Source organism: Xyrauchen texanus, chromosome 1 (genome assembly GCF_025860055.1).
Source record: "Xyrauchen texanus isolate HMW12.3.18 chromosome 1, RBS_HiC_50CHRs, whole genome shotgun sequence".
Taxonomy (NCBI): Eukaryota; Metazoa; Chordata; class Actinopteri; order Cypriniformes; family Catostomidae; genus Xyrauchen; species Xyrauchen texanus.
The window spans coordinates 45,928,087-45,954,884 of NC_068276.1; the positions used below are offsets into that span (position 1 = coordinate 45,928,087).

The 26,798-nt window shown below is 37.7% G+C and overlaps 1 protein-coding gene across 6 annotated transcripts in view; it reads right to left on the reverse strand.

Moving 5' to 3' along the window:
- LOC127660380 (serine/threonine-protein kinase BRSK2-like) overlaps positions 1 to 26,798 on the reverse strand; it is a 184,895-nt gene that overhangs the window by 85,421 nt on the left and 72,676 nt on the right. For all 6 annotated transcript variants that reach the window (XM_052150976.1, XM_052150746.1, XM_052150660.1 and 3 more), the window contains exon 2: positions 4,734 to 4,828. In XM_052150976.1, coding sequence (XP_052006936.1) covers positions 4,734 to 4,828 — 95 coding nt within the window. The remainder of the gene's footprint in view (positions 1 to 4,733; positions 4,829 to 26,798) is intronic.

A 26,798-nucleotide genomic window follows, 5' to 3' on the forward strand; every position in this document is an offset into this window, starting at 1 on the left:
GCTTCGCATCACATGCCCATACCACCATAGGCGAGCCTGATGCATCTTGTCTTGGATCAGGGCAACACCTAGCACCTTCCGTTTATCAGTGTTGGCCACATGATCCATCCTTGTAAGCCCCGGTGCCCACCAAAGCATTCGCATTTCCATTGCATTTAATGCCACCTCATGCTTTTTCATCACAGGCTAGCATTTGGTGCTGTAGATCGTAGCAAGCTGGACAACCGACTTGTAAACTAAGATAATGCATGCCTTGACAATCAGACTCCCTCATGACCTAAGTCTATTTCCTGCAGAGAGCCAATTTCCCCCTCGTTCAAATCACCAATGAGTGAGAGGTGGAGACTGAATGTTGACCGGATGACTATAGCCAACTCTCACATCCAATTACGAGGAACCAATCAGCACATCTAAATTACAACTGCCCCACAATCCATCAGGAGTTAATGAGCCATAAACCATTTAATGAAATCCATACAATGCTGAATGGACACGGAGAGGAAATAAAGTTGATTGAGTCGGAACTTCACGTGATTCACTGGACTTTTTTTTCCAATCCTTTATGTTTAAGATCAACCATTTTACATGGCAAAATGGCAATGTCAGCACATTTTCAGACCCATTTTGTCCATTTTTTATTTTATTTTTATTGGTAGACCAGATCTGCGATGGACTGGCGACCTGTCCAGGGTGTCCCCCGCCTTTCGCCCAATGTTAGCTGGGATAGGCTCCAGCCCCCCGCAACCCTGTACACAGGATAAGCGGTTGACGATGGATGGATGGATGGATGGATGGATGGATGGATGGATGGATGGATGGATGGATGGATGGTAGACCAGATTTTCAGAGTCTCAAAGTTTTACGTTTTTATAGTCTGAGCACTACTTTATTTATTCTTCATTGCATTACCTTTTAAACTTTGGACTGCTGTAATCTGTGAGCTTCCTATGGTTGTCAATCCTGCTGTCATCTTGCATAAGATTTACGTCTCTTCTACTGTGGATGTGGGTCCCTTCATGGCTTTAAGGTACACTGCACGGCAGCTACCGAATTTAAAATGTAACTATTCTTTGTCAAAAGACACCCATGAACATTGTCAAAACAATGGAATATTGCATCCAAAACGCTATGTACATTGCAGTTCAAGACGCAGTTTTGTCTCTTCGTCTTAGACTGCCATCTCTATTCCTCTGTTTCGGTGGAAAGACTCTTTTATACTTGCGTTAATATTAACAATTCATCATCGCTTCCATGTCTGGAGGTTTCCCCATCTTCTTCTCTGTCTCCAAGTCTGGTTAAAACGGCGTTAATTAATGCACGCTCTGTAAATAACAAGGCTCTGCTGTTATCGGACATTATAACAGGAAAAAAAAAACGGAACATCTTATGCTTAACAGAAACATGGCTTAAACAGTGTGATGGTCTCCTCTTTAATCAAATTAATCCCATTGGCTATGGTTGTCTGATCTCCCATGTCGCACTGATAGAGGTGGGGGTATTATGGTGCTTCACAACCTAAAATACAACATAAGTCCTGTGTCTGTACCACAGTTCACTTCGAGTGCCTTGTTCTGAGTGTCTCTGCACCTCACACTACCATCATCACTACCAACTACAGACCTCCAAAGACTAATTAAGCCTTTTTGTCTGGGTTTGCTGATTTGTTGTCTCTGCTGCGCCTCAAGTTCAAGAGGATTCTTATTTTTGGGGGACTTTAACATCCACATTTACTCAAAAGATTCATTATTGACAAAGGACTTTCTGTCTTTATTGGAGTGTTTTGATCCAGTTTGTTGACTGTTCTACACATAACAAAAGGTCACACCTTAGACCTTGTTATTGCTAATGGTTCATAAAATGGAGCGGAAGTGGCATCTTTCTGGCCTGAACGTATATTACCAGGCTTGGAAATACAACTTACATGATTACAAAGAAGAAATCAGATCTGCCAGATCCTGTTATTTTTCCAAAATAATTGTAAATAATCCAAATAATCTGAGACATATTTCCAATACTATTAATAGATTGCACAATTGTAATTGTTCCATCACCTTGCCTGCATCACATCCACTGTGTAACAGGTTTTTATACTTTGTTAGCACTAAGATATAAAAGTCTTGCTACCACATCTGTCTTTTTGGTTTCATTTCTCAGCCTGTCTTTTTTCTCCAGCACACCTCTCTCAAATTTCTGTCAACTCGACCATGTTAAGTAATGAGGTATCATATATGAAAGCTACCACTAGCATAGTTGATCCTCTACCGACTAGTCTTTTAAAATCCTGTTTTGCCTCTCTGTGTCCCACTGTCTTGGACATAATAAATTACTTCTCGTCTACTGGTGTTGTGCCTGCAGCATTTAAAATTGCTGCTGTAACTCCAGTTCCAAAAAAGCCTAAAATGGATTTGGACATTTTGAGCAACTTCAGTCCCATTTCAAATCTTCCCTTCCTTGCAAAAAGAGTCAGCTGTTGCCTCTCAATTACACAATCAACTCATTGTCAATGATCTCTTTAAGCCATTTCAGTCGGCTCTAGTCAAGGTCACTAATGACTTGTTAATGCTTCAGACTCAGGCTCTTTATCTATTCTCATCCTTCTTGATCTCAGTGCTGTTTTCGACACCGTTGAACACACTGTTTTACTCACCCGTCTTGAATCTGTCTTTGGTGTCTGTGGTGCTGCATTAAACTGGTTCAGTTCTTATCTCTCTGATCGTAGGCAGTTTGTCTCTCTAGATGTTTACAGGTCTGAGATTGGTTCAGTCCACTCTGGTGTCCCACAGGGTTCAATTTTGGGCCTTTAACTTTTAGTACTTATATTTTTCCTCTTAGTCAGCTTTTAAGCTCACTGGTCTTAATGATCATTTCTACGCAGACAACACACAGATACACATTCATTCTAAACCTGTTGAAAATTTGGTAGATGCCTTTTTTTTTTTTTCAAACTGTATTTCTGAGATAAAAACTTGGATGGCTCAAAATGCTATTTGTCTTAATAGTAATAAGACAGAAGTTATGCTTATTGGGTCTCCTCACCAGCTCCGTAAGGCTGGCTACTTAACGTTTTGGAGCTTCAAACAAAAATGAAGAATCTGGGTGTTATATTAGACACAACTTTTTAATTTGATCCACATGTAAAAAATACTGTCAAACCATTCTTTTATACTCAAAAACATTACACGTTATCATTCTCTGTGGCTGAAAAGCTGATCAGTACTTTCCTCTTCTCTCATATTGATTATTGCAATGCTCTCCTTGCTGGATTCTCAAAATCTACATTAAATAATTTGCAATATGTGCAAAACTTGGCTGCCAGTATCCTGACCAGTGTCAGGGCAAGTGAGTATATCACTCCTATCTTGGAATCCTTGCACAGGCTCCTTGACAGGTTTCATGTTGATTTTATTTACTTATACTTACCTACAAGGCTTTGCATGGTTTGGTTCCTCAATATTTGTCTGAGCTTTTAACCCCATACACCCCTGTGCCATTAGCAGCACCAAATAGAATTGTTAAAATAATATGGATTTTCTTTTTTTAAATAATAACAGTTTTCAAACACGTTTCAAACACTCTTTCTGTCTTTCATTGTTTAGACAATGATCAGGTAATCCAGATTGCAAAAAACATATCGCCATTCCTTTTGGTGTTGCTATTGGCACAGAAATTACAAACTACACTTTTAAGTATAAAACTCATTAAATATATAATTTTATTTTTCATTTTTTAAACTGCCCATTTTTTGTAGTGTGTAAAACTGTTTTAACTTTAGTCATACAAATTAAATGCAAATCAGGTGTATTTGGCTGTTCTAAGATCTGGAAACTGCACACTGTTAAAAAAACGTAATAAAATTACATATTGTAATTTACACAAGCAGATGAGAGTTGTCCAAACGACACTCACTGGCTGTGATTTGAACTGGAAAATGGAATATTAAGAGATAGCCTTAACTGAACTTCTTCTAATCAATGTCGAGTTTGAAGTAGCGTGTGGCCATGCTGCTGTAGACCATCAGACGGCTTTACAAACTAATGACAAGGGTGAAAGGATAGTGGGTTATCCTTTTAAATAATGAAAGAATCCCTTCACGACAGTTCAGCACCACAATGCGAGCTGCCTCTGTTTGCACTCAAGACTCTTTCATTTTTTGCTGCATTGTTTGTGGAAAATAGTGCTAATTTCTTTCTCTTAGTTAGTCTCTTTTCTTTCAGTAAGAGCTGACACAAAAAAGTAAACAAATGGTAATGTGAAAGAATAAGCTTTGTGTGTAATCTTGGGGAAATTGAAAAAATCTAACTCACCAACCAAAGCGTGAATGCAATGTGATTGACAGATTTGGTTCTCGCATCAGTTGGACTCCATAATAGCTCAGTGCAAAGTGATGGACTGGTTTACTGAAGGTAAAGGGTAAGTTCGCCCTAAAATAAAAATGATGTCATCATTTATTCATCCTCAAGTTGTTCCAAACCTGTATGACAATCGTTTCTCAAGTTAACACAAAAGGACATGCTATGCAGCATGTCTCAGTCACCATTCACTTTCATCGCATATTTTTTTCCATATACAGTAACAAAAGGGAATGGTGGTGCTGTCATTTAGCTTGTCATCTCTTTTTGTGTTAAAAAAGTATGGAACAACATGAGGCTGAGTAAATGATGATAGAGTTTTCATTTTGGAATGAACTATCCCTTTGGCTCATGTAGTATGATGATCAAACAGCATATTCTTACCTTCATCAACACAGACTCACTGAGTTTTTCCCGGTTTACAATTTTTATGGCAACTTTCTGGCATGTGACACAGTGGATTCCCAGCTTCACAAGGCCTGGAGCATGAATGAAAAGAGAGAGAAGAGAAAAGAAATTTTGTCAACAAGCATAAAAGTACATCAACCAAAAAAGCACTTACTGTAGATGATAAAAGGCTGGTCCCAGCATGAGTTTCATCTCAGTAAAATGAGAATTCTCCTTCTAAAGCCCTTGGTATTCATAATGTGACATCCAGGGGCACTTTTCATGTTTCCAAGTAAATGTCAAAGAACATACGTAAAAACAAATAAGGCCAGATCAGCGTTGGATCTCCCTCAATGGCTCTTTGTCATATCAATGATAAAAGACCATCCCTCCTCTCAAAGGCTGACACGGGCACATATATATATCAGCATTCACATTTGACTAAATGCCACATCTGTGCATGACTTTTTTACCCTAATACATTTTTCAGCATGGTTCTGCATATCAAACTGTTGATTTCCCTGTAGGTTTACCTTGGGGGCAGAGGGGATATAAACACCTGACAGGTCCCTGCATCTCTATATATATGTCGTTAAAGCCTGAATGGCATCTCGCGCCACTTTTACAACGTGTCATTGATGTTGTATCACAGGAGAGGACGTGCCGCAGACACAATCTACTGCCATCGTGCCGGGCTCGAGGGCACAGCGGAGAACGTCCGGGGATCCAATGAATATTTAATCTTAGCGTAATTACCTTGCGCTGAGTTGAACACACATATACATGTGTGAAATGCCACACACTGGCTATTTGCCAACGTGAGAACTTTGTAGGAAGACAAAAGCCTGTAGCAGTGTAACGAAAAAGCAAGGGAGGAGAAAGGCCAGGTATATGCAAAAAGCAGCTGTCGAACGGACGTGTTTTTACATACACGTTAGAGAGAAGATTAAAATATACTGGGCACAGAACAGAAACGTTCTGATGGCAAACAATGCTGACCCTGCTGAAAAAAATGAAAATGCCACTAGCATAACCAGCAAGACTCCCTTGATTAACAAGCTTCAGCAGAAAGACCATGCTGGTCAACCCGTTTCCCCCACAAAGTTTTCTTGTACACAGCATGGCTATGCTGGTCCACCAAATAGACTACCATACAAAAACCAGCCCGATTTCTGGCAAATGACTATGGCAACATTAGGTGAGCATTGACATGATTAGTTTTTGCAAGGACTGTTTCCAGCAGGGGAAGACGACTCACGCATACTGTAGATGCACACAGCTAAGATGTAATAGAGTGATCTGATCTAAACATACGCCAGCCTGGCAGAGAGGTTGCACAGTGTCATAAACAAACAACAGGCAAAACTTTCATGTAAAATAAAATCGCACACCCTATTTAACAAACTGCATGCCTGGTTAACCACATAGTCCTGTGTCTTATACACATATCAGTAACTAAAGGGTCAGTGACAGTAGGATATACTGTACAGCAATGACTAAAGTTGGAGCCAAAGAGTGCTCTCTCCTCAACTTACTGGTATGTAATAAGGGAAAGGTCAAAATGAGCAAGTCTGAAACAGCTGAACTCTCATGTCATAAGATACTTTGGATCTCCACTAATTTCCTTTTGGAGATTCAGTCTTAATTAAAGAATACTATTAGACAACTGGAAAGGAAACCATAGAAAATCATGCTTGAGTTGCTGCTGTCACTAATCAAAGGAGCTAAAGTTAGGCCAGCATGCTTCTGTCAATGATCTGTGCAAAAAAAACACTGATGATCAACGATGTTTGAGTTTTCTAAGCAAGTAGACAAGTAGTGTTCTTGTCAATATTGCAGAGAAAAACAACACTTTCCCATAAGAGATTTCTCTACTAGCACTTGACACATAACTCAAATATCTCAAATATATCAAAACGATGTTAAGCAGAATGTTAACCTATCAAAACGATGTTAAGCAGAATGTTAACCTCAGTCACCATTCACTATTAAAAAAAGAAGAAAAAGATGCTTATGAAAGTAAATGATGACTGATGCTAATTTTCTGTCTAACATCTCCTTTTGAGTTCCATGGAAAAAAAAGAAAAGTCATGTTTGAAACAACATCAGATTGAATAAATAATGACAACATTTTCATTTTAGGGTGAACTATACCTTGACAAAAATGTATTAAATAATAGTCCACAATATGCAGCAAAAGCTATAATATATTCAAGAAAATGTCCACTGCGAGTGGATTAAGCAAAATAAAACCATCATGGTATAGGTAATCAATAATAGCTCGTCTTATTTACCCATCCTCAAACTCCTCCCTCTCTTTACATTTGTACTAAACTGGAACATAGTGCACAGATTTGATAAGCTATGACACACAGCAGTGTAAAATCATGTTCTCATTGCATGCTGCAGAGTGAAACTGCATCCCAAGAGTCTCAGCATCTCTCCTCTGAGGCTTCCCTCATCCTCCCACTAAAGGGGTTCAACAGATCGATAAGTGGGAGTTCATCAGTTAAGAGCGAATTGCCTGGTGGTGACCTTCAGCAATAACATGCATCAGTAATCACCAGGGCTTCTCCCATCAACAATCACTCTGTGTCAGATATTCTCTCTTGTCCGTAAACAAGAATACACACACATACACACATGTTGGTGCGGCTATCCTTATGAGGACTCTCCATAGACATAATGGACATAAATATTTTTATACTGTACGAACTATAGATTCTATACCCTAACCCTACCCCTAAACCTAACCCTCACAAGAAAATGTCTGCATTATTACATTTTCAAAAAACATTGTTTATTATGTTTTAAGCGATCTGAGTTATGGGACACTAAAAATTTCCTCACATTTATAGCATAATACCCTTGTAATTACCAGTTTGTAACCTAAAAAATTTCCTTGTAAACCACACAAACCCGCACACACACACACACACACACACACACACACACACGCACACACCTCCCCTATCATACCTACTTTTCACATACTCTCTACCCACTACATAAACACATTCACTAAAAGATGAACCAAAGTCTTGCATTAACCACACTGTTGTTGTTTATTTCTAAAACAGTGAGCTGCCTACAAAGGCAGCATTTTAAGGCATAATTGGCATACTCCTGATGGAAGGCTAATCCAAAAGGTGGGCATTATTCTTCCTCCTAAGATACATTGTTTAGATCAAATTCTAAAGGCACTGTCAAATGTCATCTAAATCAAAGATTGTACACAATGCTTGAGAAATGTCATTTTTCCTTACATGTCATTTAATTGTGAAAACTATAGTATATGTAGCTAAACATTTTTGTTGTAATTAAAAACATATTACTTTATAAAGTACAATATTTCTGTGTGTTATGTATTTCTATGCTAATTAGAGTATTGCACCATCAGCTTAGACGTGTTCTAAAGTCAAACTCTTGAAATTAATTGCAAGTTGAGTCTCTTATGTGGAGCACTACTTGTGTGGTCCGCAGAGTTGCTGCCTTTGTAGAGCAATCCAAATCAGTCACTTATATGGTTCCATGATGGTTAGGATGCTGCCTAAGGGGCCATTCACACCAAATGGGAATGGCAAATTGGGAACGTCTGTTCTGCTTTCAATTGGTTTATGTATACATGTGCTGGAGGGATAATTTTGGTATTTGCGCCATGTCTCACAGTTTTTTCAGCATAAACCTCAACCTCAAGTCTCTAGACACATGCGTTCTGTTCTATATTTTTTTTATTGCACTGTGGCTAGCTATATTAGCGCAAGAACACATTTGTTCAGAATGGCCCCTTGGAAGGCATTAGGCAGCAAGGCAGCTCACTAGGTTTTGGAGCAGAGTTTTTGTCTCTAATACAAACAATAAATCCCATGTTATGCCTTAAGAATATGAGATCCATTCATTTTGCCTGAACTCATTTCTTTTCTTATCGGAAAGCGATAGCAAGAGAATTGGCAGCTACAGTAGATGCTGAACACACAATAGATAACAGGGCTCTTGCCAAGGCCCTGTAGTCCCACTCAGATCTATTTTTGATTAATGTACTAGCATCAGCACTTCAGCATAAAAAAACTAATTGCACAATGACTGAAACAAATGGAGTCTGTTCGAGGCTAAATGGAAAAGGTTACTTGTGCTTATTTATAATGCATGCTGATACATGTATAATGTAAGTGGCTTGTGATAGTTAACAGTGCTGAATATCCACCACTGTTGATTAACAACCTATATATTGATTGTTGAAAAATCGCCTACTGTATGACAAAACTGGTCAAAAGACACCACTAATGGTTTAACATAGTGAAAAACAAAATTTTCCTGATTGTTTTGGGTATATTAAATGTCTGGTAATGAACAACAGAAGCTGGCAACCATCCATCTTAAAAAACACATCTTTACAATTCAGTCAATGGGTGCTGACTCTAAACACAGCCACTCAAAAGTGTTTGACAGGTGTGAATGCAGGAATCTGATGAGTGCTTGTGCTCTCTAACTGGCTGTTCAGAGCAGGTCAGCAGGAGTGTCTGCTGCAATGATGAGAGTTAACCACTGAAAACAATAACACAAACTGCTCTTATAATAGCCAGCAGCTCATAAACCCAAGAAGTCAGGCATAATCTTTAATGTTTATTTATTGCCTCATCTCTGTCACTGTTTTCACTGTGAAAATTCTTCAGTTAGTCATTTTGTAGCCTCTGCCTGGGGGAAACAGCATGATATCACCACCCAGACTTACACCACTGCTCTTCCCTCTGTCCAGTAACTATTAGTGTTCTGATTTTAATTTAAAGACAGTATTTACAATTTGCCACCGAGGCCAAATAGAGCTCAGACTCTGGAAGTAAAAAGCCCTTTCATTTTCTCCATAGGCGCATTCACTTATCTGATTGCATTAACTATAATGTAATAAATATAACATATTTAAAGACAGATGTACAGTGAGTTCTGATGTTGTTATTTGATGGTATATGATTCTGTTAAAGCCGTTAGTCCACGATATATCAATGTTATGTTTTTTAAATCATGTTAAATAGTGGAATTCCTTGTGGGAAACCAACACTACCCATGATCCTGAAGAGAAAAAACAACAACAACCAATTAGAGAATTATGTTACTTATAAATTTGCATTTATCTGAATATTCGGCAATAAAATGTAAATATTTTTTTTCTATCCTTGTAATCAACTACTTTAATTCAATAGTTTTATATTTTTCCATGGTTTTTGATTTGCAATGCTTCAAGGGGGTTGCTATTCATGCATTCACGCATGGAAGATGTTAAGTTCACAGTCTTGTACCTTTCAGTATTTGTCCAATGTTCAAATGGTTTTTGCTACAAATCAAAGTTTTTAATGTTGTGATTCACCTCCGAGCTGGTTTGCTTGGTTCTTGGCCCTTTTAAGAAGGATCATTTTTTAAAATCCCTATGGAAAAAATGGATGTAAAAATTACTTCAGAATCCAAGATGGCTGAAAAAGTGTCTGGCACTGTTGGATGAAGATTATGGTCAAGAGTTTATGAGGTCTCTTCCTTGCTAAAAAAAAACTCACTGGTACATAGTACCTGCACTCCTCTAATTTAGTCAACAGAGTACCTGCAGTTTTTCTTGCATACCACCACTTCTCAGGGCCTCCCGGTATGATGTAATGTTTTTATTCATTATTGAATAAGTTTTTATTCAATTTTATTCAAATATGAGACCAGGCAATCATTTTAGCTGATCCTTCAAAGGATTTTAATAAAGTTGTGGTTAACATCTGCGCTTTCTCTGTGCAAAACTCAGCGGTGAGTTTAACAACACTAAACACATGCAACAACATCATTGGCAGTTGTCAAGCTATCCATGGTCCAGTTCCGGACTGGAGCGCACGTGTTTAAGTTTGTCTGGGCATAGTTCATTTACACTCTTTTCCAAAACATGAACCAGCAACTTTTGGGTGAGCACATTTTGTGGCGTCTTATTCAATCAAATGTATTTATGCAAATTCTTTAGCTGCTGGGTCAAACATTGAATACATTTTTTTTTTTTTTTTTTTTTTACCATTTCTAATGATTACAATCTGCACAAGTATCTAACTCTTGTGTGCAAATTCATGTGTGCAGGATAAGGAATGTCTAATTTTGTCTTCATTGAATGGGAGGATACTAAAAATTAAAAAAAGGAAGAACAGACACAATGCTCTTTTTTCAGATTTGGTCTACAATGGTTTTGTGTAAAAAGACAGTTCTACATTAGATTGCCATTGTTCTAATATGTGGACTGATATTGTAAAAGATACAGACTTTAACAGATCTAAATATTCTTCCTCAGTTTTCATAAACAAAGACCCCCACATTGTATGTATTTATTTTCAAAGTAAAGGTAATCAAAACCTATTTGTTAGTTAGTTATGTTTGTTCTTCAGCCAGACCTTAAGAAGGAATTTACAGCCAGACCTTGATAAATGTAAATACCTATTTAATGTTAATATTTTAATGTAAATAAACATATTATTAACAGTTTTGTTTTTCATGTTAGTATGTTAGTTACAATAAAAGTGCTAGGTAAGTGATTTCAGCCGTTCTAATTCCACTGAGATGTTGAATTAGCCATGCCCTCTTTCCAAAGGCCTGCACTCCAAAGATAACAAATTAGCTTTATTGAGACTGACATCATCCACAAACGGTTGTTTAAAACAACAGCAGCAAAATAGCACCCTCAACAAACAACTCTTATGAACAACATGGCTAAAAATGGCATTAAGCCTCAATAATTCACTGCAACTACAATACTATGAGAATGCACAAAATGATTGACAGGTCAAAAGCATCCGTGGCCCATTTTTATTTGCTGTTTACAGAGTCTAGTGCTGTCACAGAGACAGGTTTACAATAAGGCATCTTAAGACACTTATTTAATTAATATCTTTTAGGGAGTAGGAATGTTTTTTGCATACCTTTCCATAAGAAAATTGCTTACAGCACAGTACCTTTAAATACTTCCCCTAATGTGTCTTAACTAAGAAAAAGAAAGGCAAACTACTTAAGATTGTTTATTCCACTAAAAGTAACTTGAAAGAAACACATTAAATATGTACATATAGGCTACTTGGAAACCAATAATAGTAGCCTACAAGAATACAATTTTCCAATAAAATGTTTTTATAAAAGAGTTGAACATAGCTAGAAAATAATTCCATATTCCATTTTTTACTATAAAAAGTTTTTGATTCATTTACATTACTTTTCCAGGACTTGAGATTTTAAAACTCCCTGATATTTCCAGGTTTTCTAAGACTGTGGGAACACAGACTCAATAAGCTAATCCAAATATTACAACATTAAAGTAACATCATCTGACTACATTCAGTTTCAAAGAAAAGAGAAAAGCAATCATATAGATGACTTCAATTTAAATGTCTTCTGCACACCAAGTCCCCAACTAAACAATGATACTAATAAAATGGCACTATTTTTTCTTATAGAAAATAACAGCTTAATACGTTTCCTCTCAATTAAATTACTTGAGTAGGGGTCCAGTGTCAGAAATAAACTTTTACATTTATGTTCAATATTTGCCCCCTGTATTTGATTTTAAGGGGCATTTTTTTACCTTTATGAGGGCATAATTTTTTTTTGCAATTTAAAACAAACTGTGTCTTAGAAATTTTTCAAAATGTAAACATAATCAATTCATTAACACAAATTCTTAAGTCTGAGAATATATTACGTCTTACCCTAAAAATTCCATTAACATCAACTAAACCATCAACTAAACCAGAGGTTACAAATAAAATAAAATAAAAATACAGAAGAATTCATTACAAGGGCATTTTCTTGCCCCCGCATTTTGAATATTCATTTTAGCCCCAAGCTCCCCTTAATTTCCAATCATGTAGTGGCCATGAAGCGAGTTTAGCTGTATCAAAAGGTTTGAGCCTGTTTGACTCGTGACAAGAGCGCTATTGCTAGCTGGCATTTGTTTGTGAGATAGTGGCCATCCGGAGTTGATATCAGACATAATGTTCTTGAAAGACTCTGAAAGCTGCTCAGAAAGTTACAATGAGAGTTATGGATGGAACAGAGAGCAGGCACGATCCCCAATCATTCTGCAAAATAATAATAATAAAAACAATAATAATATTGAGTAATTAGTCAAATATATATATAAAAAAAAAAATGCAATAATGAAATTACAATGACCAGCAGTAGTATACGGTCACATTTCAGCACTGTCATATGGACAGCTACTCGCATAAATAGCACTTAAAGAGCATCCTCACACCTTCATGCTAAGAGCATGTTTAGGAAACACATGTAAAAAGGAGCAATCATTCACAATCTTGCATGTTGAGAACACTTTTAAGAGCTAATAATAAGAGCCATTGTTATCTGGAAATGCAGTCCAGACCGGGAGACCAGATAAGACCAGCAAACCAGTTTAGGCTGGTTTAAACTGTTTGTTTATCACCTGGAACACCCTGGCCTACATGTGCTCAGAATGTTGCTACATCAAAACTTGCAGATGATTGGAAAGAGGAGTGTTATAGTAAACATCTCACTGTCACACTTATAAAGGGTGTGATTGTTTTATTAATCTAGATTTGATGTGGTTCTTGAATTGAAGCAACACATGGGGTAAAATGAAAATGTTCAATTTTCTCTTAAAATTCTCTGGGCCTCAATAATCAGTGTGCTGCCTGTAAAGAGCAATTTTGCATTAAATGTGAAATAAGTATCATAGTTGCTTAGTAACTTGCAAAGGAGTAAATATAACAACATAGAGCTGTTGAGGAAACTCTCCATGTCATTGAGATGGTTTTAAAGTGTGTTTTTTAGTGTGTGTCTGAGTGAGTTTTCCAGGTGACTGCCTTTAAGAAAGAAGTGAATTGGAAATATTTCAATGTGCCATCTGTGCCTGTCAAAATTAAGATGGATGATTCTAAAATCTGAATTTGAATCATTTACATAAAAAAAGTATGGAAATTGAATTGGCTATGGCAGTAGTAAAAAGTCCTTGCAGTTTTTTAATAGCAGTCAATTTTAGGATATGTGAAGATAAGTCACCCACAAAGGAATCCTTCCTGTGAGAGATTCGTATGCAAGGCAAGGGATCGCTCTCTTTCTCCTATGTGACTCTTCTATATGAGCATGTAATTTAGACTGTTGCATTTATCAAGTGTCATGAAACAATATAAGATGCCATCTGCTAATTGCAAACACAGTGATATAATGGGAGTCCCCTCAGGGAGACAGACATAAGCCCCTCTCCCTCCTCAGTGCAATCATATCCGTCACGCTATACTCTGAGCAGGAAGAAGTGATTATGGCCTGAATGTCAACTCACCATGAAAGTGGTGAAGGGGCAAGTGTATTGGAGAAGAGAATTAGGTGGAATAATCAATTCTAGTGTGCCCTGACGTTACCACTATGCATATTACACACCAAAAACAGCTAACACAAATGGCCATCATGGAAAATAAACATGTCAAAACCTTCACATTTATTCATTTAGCAGACTCTTTTAAAGGAATAATTCAAGCATACATTTTAATTATGTCCAAATTGACTCATCCTTATGAGGGATGCTGATATTTTTTCTGTGGAACACAAAAGTTGTGTTTTTTAAAGGATCTTTATAACGTAGTTCATTGTGACTGCAACTGTCAAGCTCCAAAAAAAAAATAAAACACCAGTAAAGTAGAATAAAAGTAAGCAGACATGTGCTAGACGTGAGCTGCATTGAAGGGGTGCTCCACTGGTGCTTTTTTTTATTTAATTTTTTTTACTTTTGAGTTGGACAGGTTAAAATAACAGCATCAAATATGGTACATTACGGGTTTCATTAAATAATGACAGAAGTATTATATTATTATTAGGGTATACAGTCCCTTTAAGAAAAGTGTGCGCTACAATATACTTATAAACACACAACCACTTATACATTTTTAAAACGATGAGATGTTTTTAAACTAAGGCAAATAACAAGAATAGAACTTGAACACAAGTGATACATAAGTAGCGAGTTAAAACAGCTGCAATAGAAAAGTTGCAAAGTTGGCCAGAAGAGCAAAAGCTATTACAGAGATAAAATATTGTTAAGTAGAAAAGTGTATAGAAGTCTAACAGCAAGTTTATTTTTAATCTCTTGAAAATTGAAATGTTGACATTACAGACCCCGTACATATCCACAGACCCCAGCTATAACATCCAATTCCCAAATTATATAATTAGGGTGTCGATGTAACGCGTTAATTCAGTGAGTAAGAAATAACACACTAAAATAATTAACGCAATTAATCGCACTGCCCCCGGACCATAATAATTAAGATTCCACAGAAATGCAAGCTTGTAGTACCACCTGTTTACTTGATGATTGGATTATGATCAATAATATGGTAGTAAACAATACATTGTATTCTAATGCTTTTTGTATTGTCTTATCAATGATTAACTATTCTGCTACAAGAATGTAATGCATTGTAATTATCTGAATATTTTTTATTTAAATATTTAAAGATAACTATGTATAATTATATATTGATATTAATATGTATAATCTTTATATATTGAATTATTGTTATATGAGGGGCTTGGATTTATGTGAATAAATAAAGGTACATTGCAAACATTGTTTGTACATCAGGCCTATGTTTTGCTGGACACAAAAAACTAGCTTCTTACAATTGGACCCAAATAAAATTTTCGACCATTAAACAATGTATGTACTTGGCACTGACGTGCGGTCTGGGTAGGCAAACTAGGCACTGCCTACCCTGCCAAAATTCAAAAATAAAATGTTTATTAAATAATAAACTTGTATTTGTATTTTTACTTTTTATTCTTGTGATTTATATATGCAACATGTGTGTTATTCCAATTGTTTAGACGTTATGATGACAAATGTAGCAGTTAAGCATAATGAACTAAAAACAAATGGTAGAATAAGCAGTGCTTTTACGGTCCATTCATTGCAGACGACACGCGGAAAACCCATGTTGCGCATGCGCACTTCGATCCTGTATTCTTTAACATGTACGGCAAAAAGCACAAATCTGCTGTGCCTTTAGACGTAAATATGTTATGCCCGTAATCATCTCCGTTACGTATCAGACATGGACCAATTAAAATCGAGATATTCCTGGACTTTTGCGTAGCTAACGTCATTACACCACAGCTAGCGTACATGCCTAATCCCCGCCAAATTCAAAATCAAAATCAAAATGACAGGACCGGCCGTAATCACGGAATTAAGAAATTTTTCCAAGCTCGATTTTAATTCCAAATATGTGTTAATTGCAAGAGGGAGGTCTACGCCAGCCTTAGATGGACTAGTACAGCAAAAGGGCCCAAAAATTATCCGATCATTTCAAACTGATTGGTATGTAAGAAAAGATTGGCTATGTGGCTGTGCTAACAATCAGCGGCTGTACTGCTATCCCTGCCTGCTTTTTTCAACCAGTCAGACTGTTTGGACTTCAGCGGGATATTGTGATTTGAACAACCTGCCCGCAGCTTTAACCAAGCATGAAAAGTCGTCAGCTCACATCCAGTGTCAAATTACACTGAAAACCTTTGGAAAATCTCGGATCGACCATGCACTTGACGAGAAAAGGAAGCTGAATATAACCTACCACAATGAAAAGGTAAAGGAAAACCAAGAGGTTTTGAAGGATCTGATAAATGCGTAACGTTCACTGTTTACGCGCTTGTGTGTGTGTGTGTGCGTGAGAGAGAGAGAGAGAGTACATGATATACATCCTGATTTGTACATTTCTTGATATGCCGCGCTTGTGCGTAACGTTCACTGTTATTACGTATTATTAGCTTAAGCAATAAATCAGGTAATCTGGCTTTCATAACTCAGTGCCTAGCCTCTTTAAGACATCACCGCACGTCACTGGTACTTGGCCACACTTATAGGCCCATGTCTCCTATTCCATATTTTACCACATAAGGCCTATAAAATGAAGATCCCAAAAGTAAAGTGTAGTCTGAACCAGAATCTAAAAGGACATATCAAAATATCTTTACATAATACTGTTGGAGATATAAGCTCTTCAACTTTGGAAAAACAACACAAAAAATTGTTGTTTCATGATTTCTGGACTCACAGCATTGGCATATGATGCAATAAGGGGTTCTGAAGTTTTAGTAATAGACCTGCCTAGATCTCTGTGCATAAATAATGACACTGCCACCTTTCTACAGTTATTTTTTTACGCTTTAGTTTTGCGGCAAAATCATCAGATGAAAATTGTCATATTGACCACCCTCTACAAAATAATGGAATACTTAGTAAGTATTGATCCATGGATTTTCATATTTTTTGGGATACGTCATCAATATTCTAAGAAAAAATATTAACAAAATGTTACATTTTAGTCAGGGAAGTTACTGAAATTTGGTTTATTTGACATAGAATAACCCAGATGATTGTGCTTGCTCAATTGTGTCTTTAAGGATGACATGAATGGGCTGAGCAGTAAGGTTTTTGCACCTCATTGTGATGTACCACCGGGCAATCCGCACTCACAGATCTACAAGGAACATTTGTATTTGTGTGTAGGTTGCTGTACCCAATTAACATTGCCTTACATGTGATATGGGCAGCTACTCTTATTGGAGTGGCAAAGTAAATGATATTGTATCTACATAACACCAACTTGTCACTGAATACAAAAATGTGTTGGAAATATTCTGGCCTGAATGACACTACATCAAGGTTATGCAAATTTGTTTTTAACTGAATGGAAAATACAGTAAGCTTTCATTCAACAGCACTGCTTCATATGAAATGCTTAGTAGACAGTCACTCAATATTCTATCAAGCCAACTCTTTTTTCTCTTCATCCATGATCCTATTTTGGGCCAGTGCCCAAAAGTCAGACCCATAGCATCAACACAGGATCCCTGCAAGGGGAAGCACTGAACATGAGACATGTCTCCAGCTGCCCATTTCTGCAGCACATGCTCCACGAATATCTTGGGTCCCGTTCAAATAAAGAAGCTGTGTGCCAACGACATTAAACATGTGTTTATTGCACTTAATGAAAGCCAAGGGGAGCCAAATAAATCCTCCAAGGCTAAGCTGTTACTGCTGCCTCCTGGTGGGCTACGAAAGTGACCAATATATCATACATAGCAACTTGATAGGGAGGCACTGATGGATAAAACAGTGCACACATTTTTTCATCCTGTGCCTAATCCAATCCTTAATAAGCAAATATATCCCCAGGCCCAACTGCTAAAAAAAAAAGCATCATCAAATACAGTACACAACCTCGTGTAAATCCAAACTCATATTAATTTTCACAAAAGGACAGGTTAAGCAGAATGGTGACTAAGGCAGCTCCAACACTAATAAGTTTTCATTTGAGAAAAAGTTATTGATTGATTGTAAACGCTCTATAACTGCATACTTTAGAAAACAATGACTTTAGGAAACAGAAAACAGGTTTTCAAGTGTGGTCTAAGTCTAACATTCTGCAAAACATCTCTTTTTATGTTCCACAAAAGAAAGAATGTCATTGGGGTTTAAAAGAACATGAGGGTGATTCAATGATGATAGAATTTTAATTTTTTAATTGAAATACCCTTTAAAGTGCCACTGGCCAGCCAGAAGCATGGCCGTAGCATGCTTCTAAGCACATGAAATGCAATGCAAAAGTGTTTGGGGACAGAGAAAGGAGTGTTTTGTGAGTTTTGGGGGGTAGTGGGGTGGTGGAACCATTATACTGGTCACCACTGTAGAAAGCTGTTGACATCTCTCTCAAGGCCTGGTTGATTCAAGTGCTGCATCAGTGACAGCTAGCTCATTATCTCTGTGCCTACTGTATAGTAACAGTCATGCATAGGGATTTCTGCCTCTCAACACATCATCTGCTCTGTCTCTCAATCCCTCATTTTAATGCTTTGCTCCTCGCTGTCTTCCTCCTGGTCCTCTTCATTCATTAAAGATAAAGAAGCCTCTACAATGGCTCTGTCTGGTTTGGATAAAGACAATAGAGGAGCCAGGTGAAGGAGAAAGGCATAGGCAGTTAACGTAAAAAAGGCAATGCAATGAAAAATACTGACATTATCTACAATGACCACAGTCACACAAGAGCAATTGTCTGTTATGTACTTATGTGAAATTAAAGGGATAGTTCACTCCACAATACAAATTATGCAATTTTTAACTTAAATTCACATAGTTCCAAATCCGTATAAATTTCTTTCTTCCTTGGAAAACCTAAGGAGATTTTTAGCAGAATAATAGCCTCAGTCACAATTCAATTTAATTGTATGAAAAAAGGGTACGTTGAAAGTAAATGGTGACTGACATTCTGCCTAACAGGTACATTTGTGTCCCATAGAAGAAAGTCATATAGGTTTGGAACAAAATGAGGGTGAATACATGATGACAGAATTTTAATCTTTGGGTGAACTATCCCTTTAAGAAAAGTGAGCAGGACAATACACTGATAAATACACAAACTACCACCATGACATTTTAAATCGATGCAGCCTTCGTTTATGACATGCATTCCTGCTATACCACTAAATAAATCTGCATCTCAAATTTGCATATTAATGTGATTGAGTACTGCAAGAGCAATATTAATGTCATTCACTTCAGATGAAGAGCTATTGAGCCGCTCTGCCCTCCTTCTTTATTTACTGTTATGACAGCTTGTTGTCACTCCCCCTCCCTCGACCTCAGCCAGTCATGTCACCCTGCTGAAGCTGTTACGGGCAATGGGGTATTGAATAACTGCCTTTGTTACTTCTCGGATGAGATTTAGGATGCTGCGATCGGGATCACTTCTGAACCCAAAGCAGAAGAGAGCACGAACATCAGCAATGAAGATTTACTTTTTCACATATAATTTAGTTAATGCATTTATTATGAAATTAGGTTTCAATCTGTCCTTGAAGCCTTAAAAGGACTGAATTAATCCTAATGGTGCTTTGATGATGAACTATTTATGAGAAAAAACTCTCTCTCTTGCTTATTCATACCAATCTTTACAGACAAAAATTACCAAAAACAACCATGGTGTATCATGTTGTTTTGGACGTGGTACTATAGTAATGTCATGTTTGTTTGTTTTTTTACATGTGCCATTGTACTTCACGTGCTTTGGAGTTCGTTTGAGTACCATGTGAATACAACTGTATATGAATAATGTAATCATTCAGTACCATGAATCAGCACCAGAGGGTATTTCCATCTGACCATCACTGTACCATGGAACAGCCACAGTACATTATTGTAAAAGTGACAGGTCCTTCTTGCCTATTTTGCTTGGGTACTAATCTTTCAAAAACATCATATATATATATATATATATATATATATATATATATATATATATATATCAATATGCATTAGAAAGAAACCCTACAGTGGACATTTGTTCCTCTGCAGCCTTTATGTGCTGTGTGAAAGCAGCAGCAGCAGCAGCATGTATTACTGTGAGTAATCAAACCGCAGTCTAAGACCTGCACCTGGGCATCAGGCCAGCACACCAAAGCCTATCAGACCAGTGACCCAGCCTCTGCTTTCCTCTTTCCCTGCACTCGTTTATCAATCATCCCCTGCACAGGTGCACTCCAGTACCGGAAGAGGGAGCGAGAGAAAGTAAAAGGGAAAGATTAGAGGAGACATGCCTTTCAGAGTCATGAGTATTCACACAGCATTGCACACAGGAGAGTGAGCATGCCTTGCATCCAGAGATAAGAAAACAAAGAGGATGAGAGTGGCCTGTTACGCTGCTTGTCCATGTATTTTGTTTCAGGACCCATTTCACATCGGTGACCCAATACAGGAACAAAATTGTTGAGTGCACAAAAGTAACATTTAATATTTGTGTTAAAATGTGCTTGATGTATTAGCATTATCATGGATGGCATAGGTAAAATAATTAAGAAAACTTTAGCTGAATAAGAAAATGTAAAATTTTGTAAATACATGGAACAAACACTGGGCCAAATGTTGTTGTAAAATTAGCCATATTACCAAGTGACAGATGAATTTGGACCAAAATAGCATAGAGTTTTATATGGCACACCTTTGATACCAACAAGAAAATATATGGAAGACGTTTTCTCCTCCCTTATAAATCTGATGTAATTTCTTCGATGATAAAATGATTTCTTGTATATAGTTTAATCCAAAAAACAACAATAAGAGCACTGTAAGCAAGCCATTTGTAGAATATCAATAAATATCAATTAAATGCATCAGATGTTAAAAATAAAAAAAACTGTATTTTTACAAATTTCTTTTTATTTGTAACATCTGAAATATTCATGTATATTTTTTAAGTAGGATGACGTCGTCAATGACCTCCAAAGCCTACAGCGCCGCCGGACAGGCCGCTTCCACATTGCATGCCATGGCCCTCCAGCAAGTCCACCAGGCCAAGGCACTTAAAGATCTGCACTTGGGAAGTCCTGACCCCAACGTGTTGCAGGAACTCCAAGGGCGTCCTCCTGCGACTTCCAGAAAATGTGCAGCTCCGCCTCAACCTGGGCCCAGCTCTCAGACCCAGTGTCGAATGTCCCGCAGGAAGCGTACGCCCCCCCGTCTCACAAAACCCTCCAGGACCCGGAAGGCTCCCAAGCATCCCACCCACTTTGGGCTACGGTACCCAAATTCTCAATAAAGGAGCAATTTCCTCTTTCTCTGGGTCAACTGGCCCGCAAATGCCATTCTCAGCAGGGTCTTTCCTCCCTGAAAGAATAGGAATTGGGAAAGAACGCCTTCACCGATGCGTGTGATAGCGTTAAGATGGCCCCAGCCGCTTTAACTCTATGCGAGAAACATATAGAGAGAAAAGGTGCGGCTGGCGCGGCTTGCTCCCATGCTTGGTACGTTGCTTTGTTCCCCCCATATCGGGGTGTAGGGAACCAGAAGGTTATGACGATCTTATGGGGCGTTGGGGAAGGGTACGTACAGTCTGACATGGCCTGTCGCTTTGGTACGCAACTGCCTGCCCGCGTGTCAGCAGCGCACATACACGGTTCAGCGCATGGCGTGATTAAAATTGGACCCCTATTGTCGCTTCTTCGACAAAACGTCGAAGTGAGAGACAGACGGGGAATGTCTAGGTTACTGTAGTAACCTCCGTTCCCTGATGGAGGGAACAAGACATTGTGTCCTACCGGCCATGTTGCTGAACCGAGCCACTGTTACGGCCGAACCTCAGTGTCGGCTCCTTAGGCAAAATCCTGAATGAACAGACGCATTTCACTCCCTTTATACCCGTATGTCCGGGGGCGGGACATGCAAATTCTGTCTGCCACCAAAAATTATTTCTCATTGGCCTTTTCTCAAGTTTAGAGATTGTGTCCTGTCAAAGTTTAGAGTTTGCACAAGGCTCTCAAGAGAGACCCCTAGTGTCGCTTCTTCGACACAACGTCTCGTTCCCTCAATCAGGGAACGGAGGTTACAACAGTAACCTAGACATTTTCTGGAATCTGTTAAAAACATTATTTCTTATTGACCTGTTTCAGTAACATGACTTTTCTCTCACAGCTGCCATATTTATGAACTTTAGCAGGAGTAAGCAATGACGGTGAAAAGAAAAACACCTGTGAAAAGATATCAAGAAACACTTCAAAAGGATTGCTTTGGATTCATGCCAGGTCCCAAGAAAAGTGTATTCATGTGTGAAGTCAGCACAACTATTGCCAAATTTGACTTCTGTAGACATTTCAATATATTTTAGAAACAATTAATCTCTGTAGTTTGATGTGTGATTAACGAATACACATGCCTACCGGTACGTCATTGTAAACATCTTTTAAAAGTTACACGTTTTTGTGTTGTTTTCTGGTCTGATTTGGTCAAAATATTACAAAACATCTGTAATAATCCAGTCTGCATTATTGTAAGTCCTGAAGAATAAACAGAAAGCAACAGCTGCATATTAGTGTACATGAAATATGTTAATATAATAGTCTGGTGGTGTGAATAAAGCCTGCGCTTCATAATCTTATGGTTTACAGTTTATCGAATAACATTATTTCAGTATATACAAATTAAGCACATAATTTACATGTATATTGACATTATAGTGTTTATTACAAGTATGACATACCTTTATACAGTCTGAGTGTTATGAATCGCCCTATGCGTCTTTTCAAGTTTAATTGTATCCAATTTGATTATGTTATAAATATAATTGGCAAATATACAGATAACTGACATGTCTGAATAAATGAGCCAAAACAAACTTATATTTAAAAAAATATATTTTATCGCTCCTCTACCACTTTAACACTGCTTGACTTGGATGACACAAAGCCATGTCAAGGTATAACTTTATTGAAAGAAGAATAGCATTTAGGCTCTGTTAAATAAACAGCAGTATTACTTTTCAAGATGTAAAAATAGAAACAAATTTTGTCTGCCTTTGTTGCATCACACAGTACAGCACACTGTGGATGGAATTTTTGTCACAAACATGGCAGCATGGTCATACAGGAACATCATATGAAACAGGTCAAAAATTCAGTTTGTTGACACTAATGGCGCTGAAATTATGCAATTCAGCTTTAAAAGCCAAAAAGCTTATTTATTTTGGCTATCCATACTATGCACAATAATATAGATTGTTGCAGTTAATTATTTGCATGAAGCACTGTTTTTTTTTCCATTCTTTCCATGACTCTGACCAGCTATCCATTTTTGGGTAACGACCCACCAGTTGAGAACCATTGGTTTGGAGTTTTCTTCTGAGACTGCAAAAACAAACAGACGTGTACCCAGACCATGTATCTCTCACTTTCTCACTCACATAAATCTCCTGTTCATACTGGTGTCTTATTTTTCTCGTATGCCTAACCTTTTGGTAGCCCCTTTGGGTGTATGTGTGACTGTGTGGGTGGCAGTAAATTAGTTCAGCTGGAGTGTAAGGGCACAAGGTTAGGGAGGTTACAGAGTTAATACCTCTGTGTTCTGGGGGTTTTCTTTGATTTTCTCATCTCCCCAGGGGGAAGAAATAAAGAGGCACTTAAAACAAAGAGTGGAAATACAAATAGAAAGAGATGGAGAAAGAGAGAGAGGAGGGTAGGAGAGAATAAGAATAAGGGTCTGAATAAAGTTGAGGAAAAAAGTGGAAAATTCTAGTAGCTGGTTTTTATTTATGATGGACTGTCTGCAAGAATATCACATGAATGCGGGCAGAGCTAGACTCTGAGTTCTGAATGAGAATGAGTTTGGCTTCTGGTTTGATAAAATAACTTAATTTAAAATGAAGTTTTGTGATTTGAACATCAACTGGATCACAGTTCTTCCGATCATATTTAAGGAATAGCTCATTCAAAAATGAAAATATTATTGAATTTTATTAAATTTAAGCTGTTATTCATGGAAATGTTCCCCTTTGTTGTTGTTCTAAAATCAACAACACACTCTCACAGCAAAATCATATGAATTCATATGACTTTAACTACAGCCAGCACACAACAGCTTCCCATCATGTTTACACACTTTACTGATCAGTTAGGTTTAGATAAGGGGTTTGGGTAAGGGCATAATATTAAAAAGGACGAACTTGCGCTTACTTCCACATTAGACATCCGGGAATTTGCACATGATGAATACGAATTCATTCAAATGAAATCGTATGAAATCATACTAAATAGCCAACTCGTAAAATATGTGAATCAAACAGGAGTGGTGGTGGTGTAGTGGTCTAAAGCACATAGCTGTTAATCAGAAGGACGCTGGTTCGATCCCCACGGCCAACACCATTGTGTCCTTGAGCAAGGCACTTAACTCCAGGTTGCTCTGGGGGGATTGTCCCTGTAATAAGTGCACTGTAAGTCGCTTTGGATAAAAGTGTCTGTCAAATGCATAAATGTAAATGTAAATATGGCTCCATTAGATGTGCTGGGTGAGGTTTGACGTCAATGACGCTTGGTCACTTTGCACGTGAGAACCAATGGCATTTGTTGTCAAATGCAGTTGATGCACCATTTTTGTAGTCCATTTCAGAACTTATATATCACTTACAGCTCATTTCAATGCTCCATGTGAAAAAAAAGAAAAAGATATGGCTTCAGAAGTCTTGGAATATAGCACATAATTCATAGGAACCACTTTTAAGATCCTTCAATGTTGCTTTTGTGACATTGTAGCGCTTGAAAGCCCAGGTCCTCATTCGCTTTCATTATATGGAAAGGAGTGAGCAGTACGATGTTCAACATTACTTATTTTGTGTTCCACGGAAGAAAGAAAGACATGTGTTTGGAACGACATGAGGGTGAGTAAATTCTGACACAATTGTAATTTTTTACGGCAAAATATTTACTTTAGTTGTAAAAAATTACATTTAAAGAGGTGAAAGCAATGGCACATTTTCTGTCAATTGGAAAAAATTACTGAGACATATACCTTTCTCATCCAGAACACAAATGTCACATGAAAATGTTAACAACAGAACAAGAAAAAATTCAAGACATGAGTACAAAAGTAGTGAGAAAAGAAAATATTTTATGCAACAGAAATTAAACTAATTTTGCATTCTATTTGTATACTCAATACTCATATAACTGACAATTAAATGAATAACATAACAATCATCATAAAAAAAATGTAAAGCATTTCTGATCATTCCAGCTTAAAAGTAAAAAAATACCCTTTAAAGAAAAAATACAAATCTGACACTCATCTGTTAAACGGCTGTGTGAGGAAGACCCATCTCCGCTTCAACTTCCCCCACAGAGCAAGAGCAACCCACTGGGGTAAAAGGAGACTCAGAGCAGCCCCATTCATTTTTAATCAGCTAATTAAAAGAGGTTCACTCCCCCTGTCACACCACAGATGATGAATGGAGAAGGAAGGACTAGAAAGCAGAACAAGTCCCCTGAGGGAGAAGGAAGAAAGTGATATAGAGAGACCAAGTGGGGGAAGAAAGAATTTTCTGATGTTAAATGTACTGCGAGCAAACAAACAACCAAAGTGTCTACCCATTTCAAGCAATTTCAACCTTACAAAAAAGAACAATCAGCTTAAACCTGAAATCAATCCATGTTACCAGTAAATATTGATTTGGTCTTGATATCCATTGCAATACCTGAATAAGACAACAAATGTATCACTAGAATTGAACTTATTAAATAAAACAAGCTACAGTGGAGACTATAAGCAAGAATGCCATGTACTATAATGTATTTTTATGACACTTTGCTCAAGAAAAGATAGTTTTGACAGGACACAATCTTTCTGGCCAACATTTTCTCACTTACAAGACATCATAAAAGTAACACTGACATTTTATTCAGAAACCTGGTCTCATAGTGAAAACATGACTCTTTAAAAATTTTTGCAAAATTTGTTATACACTCACCTAAAGGATTATTAGGAACACCATACTAATACTGTGTTTGACCCCCTTTCGCCTTCAGAACTGCCTTAATTCTATTTGGCATTGATTCAACAAGGTGCTGAAAGCATTCTTTAGAAATGTTGGCCCATATTGATAGGATAGCATCTTGCAGTTGATGGAGATTTGTGGGATGCACATCCAGGGCATGAAGCTCCCGTTCCACCACATCCCAAAGATGCTCTATTGGGTTGAGATCTGGTGACTGTGGGGGCCATTTTAGTACAGTGAACTCATTGTCATGTTCAAGAAACCAATCTGAAATTATTCGAGCTTTGTGACATGGTGCATTATCCTGCTGGAAGTAGCCATCAGAGGATGGGTACATGGTGGCCATAAAGGGATGGACATGGTCAGAAACAATGCTCAGGTAGGCCGTGGCATTTAAACGATGCCCAATTGGCACTAAGGGGCCTAAAGTGTGCCAAGAAAACATCCCCCCACACCATTACACCACCACCACCAGCCTGCACAGTGGTAACAAGGCATGATGGATCCATGCTCTCATTCGGTTTACGCCAAATTCTGACTCTACCATCTGAATGTCTCAACAGAAATCGAGACTCATCAGACCAGGCAACACAGTCTTCAACTGTCCAATTTTGGTGAGCTCTTGCAAATTGTAGCCTCTTTTTCCTATTTGTAGTGGAGATGAGTGGTACCCAGTGGGGTCTTCTGCTGTTGTAGCCCATCCACCTCAAGTTTG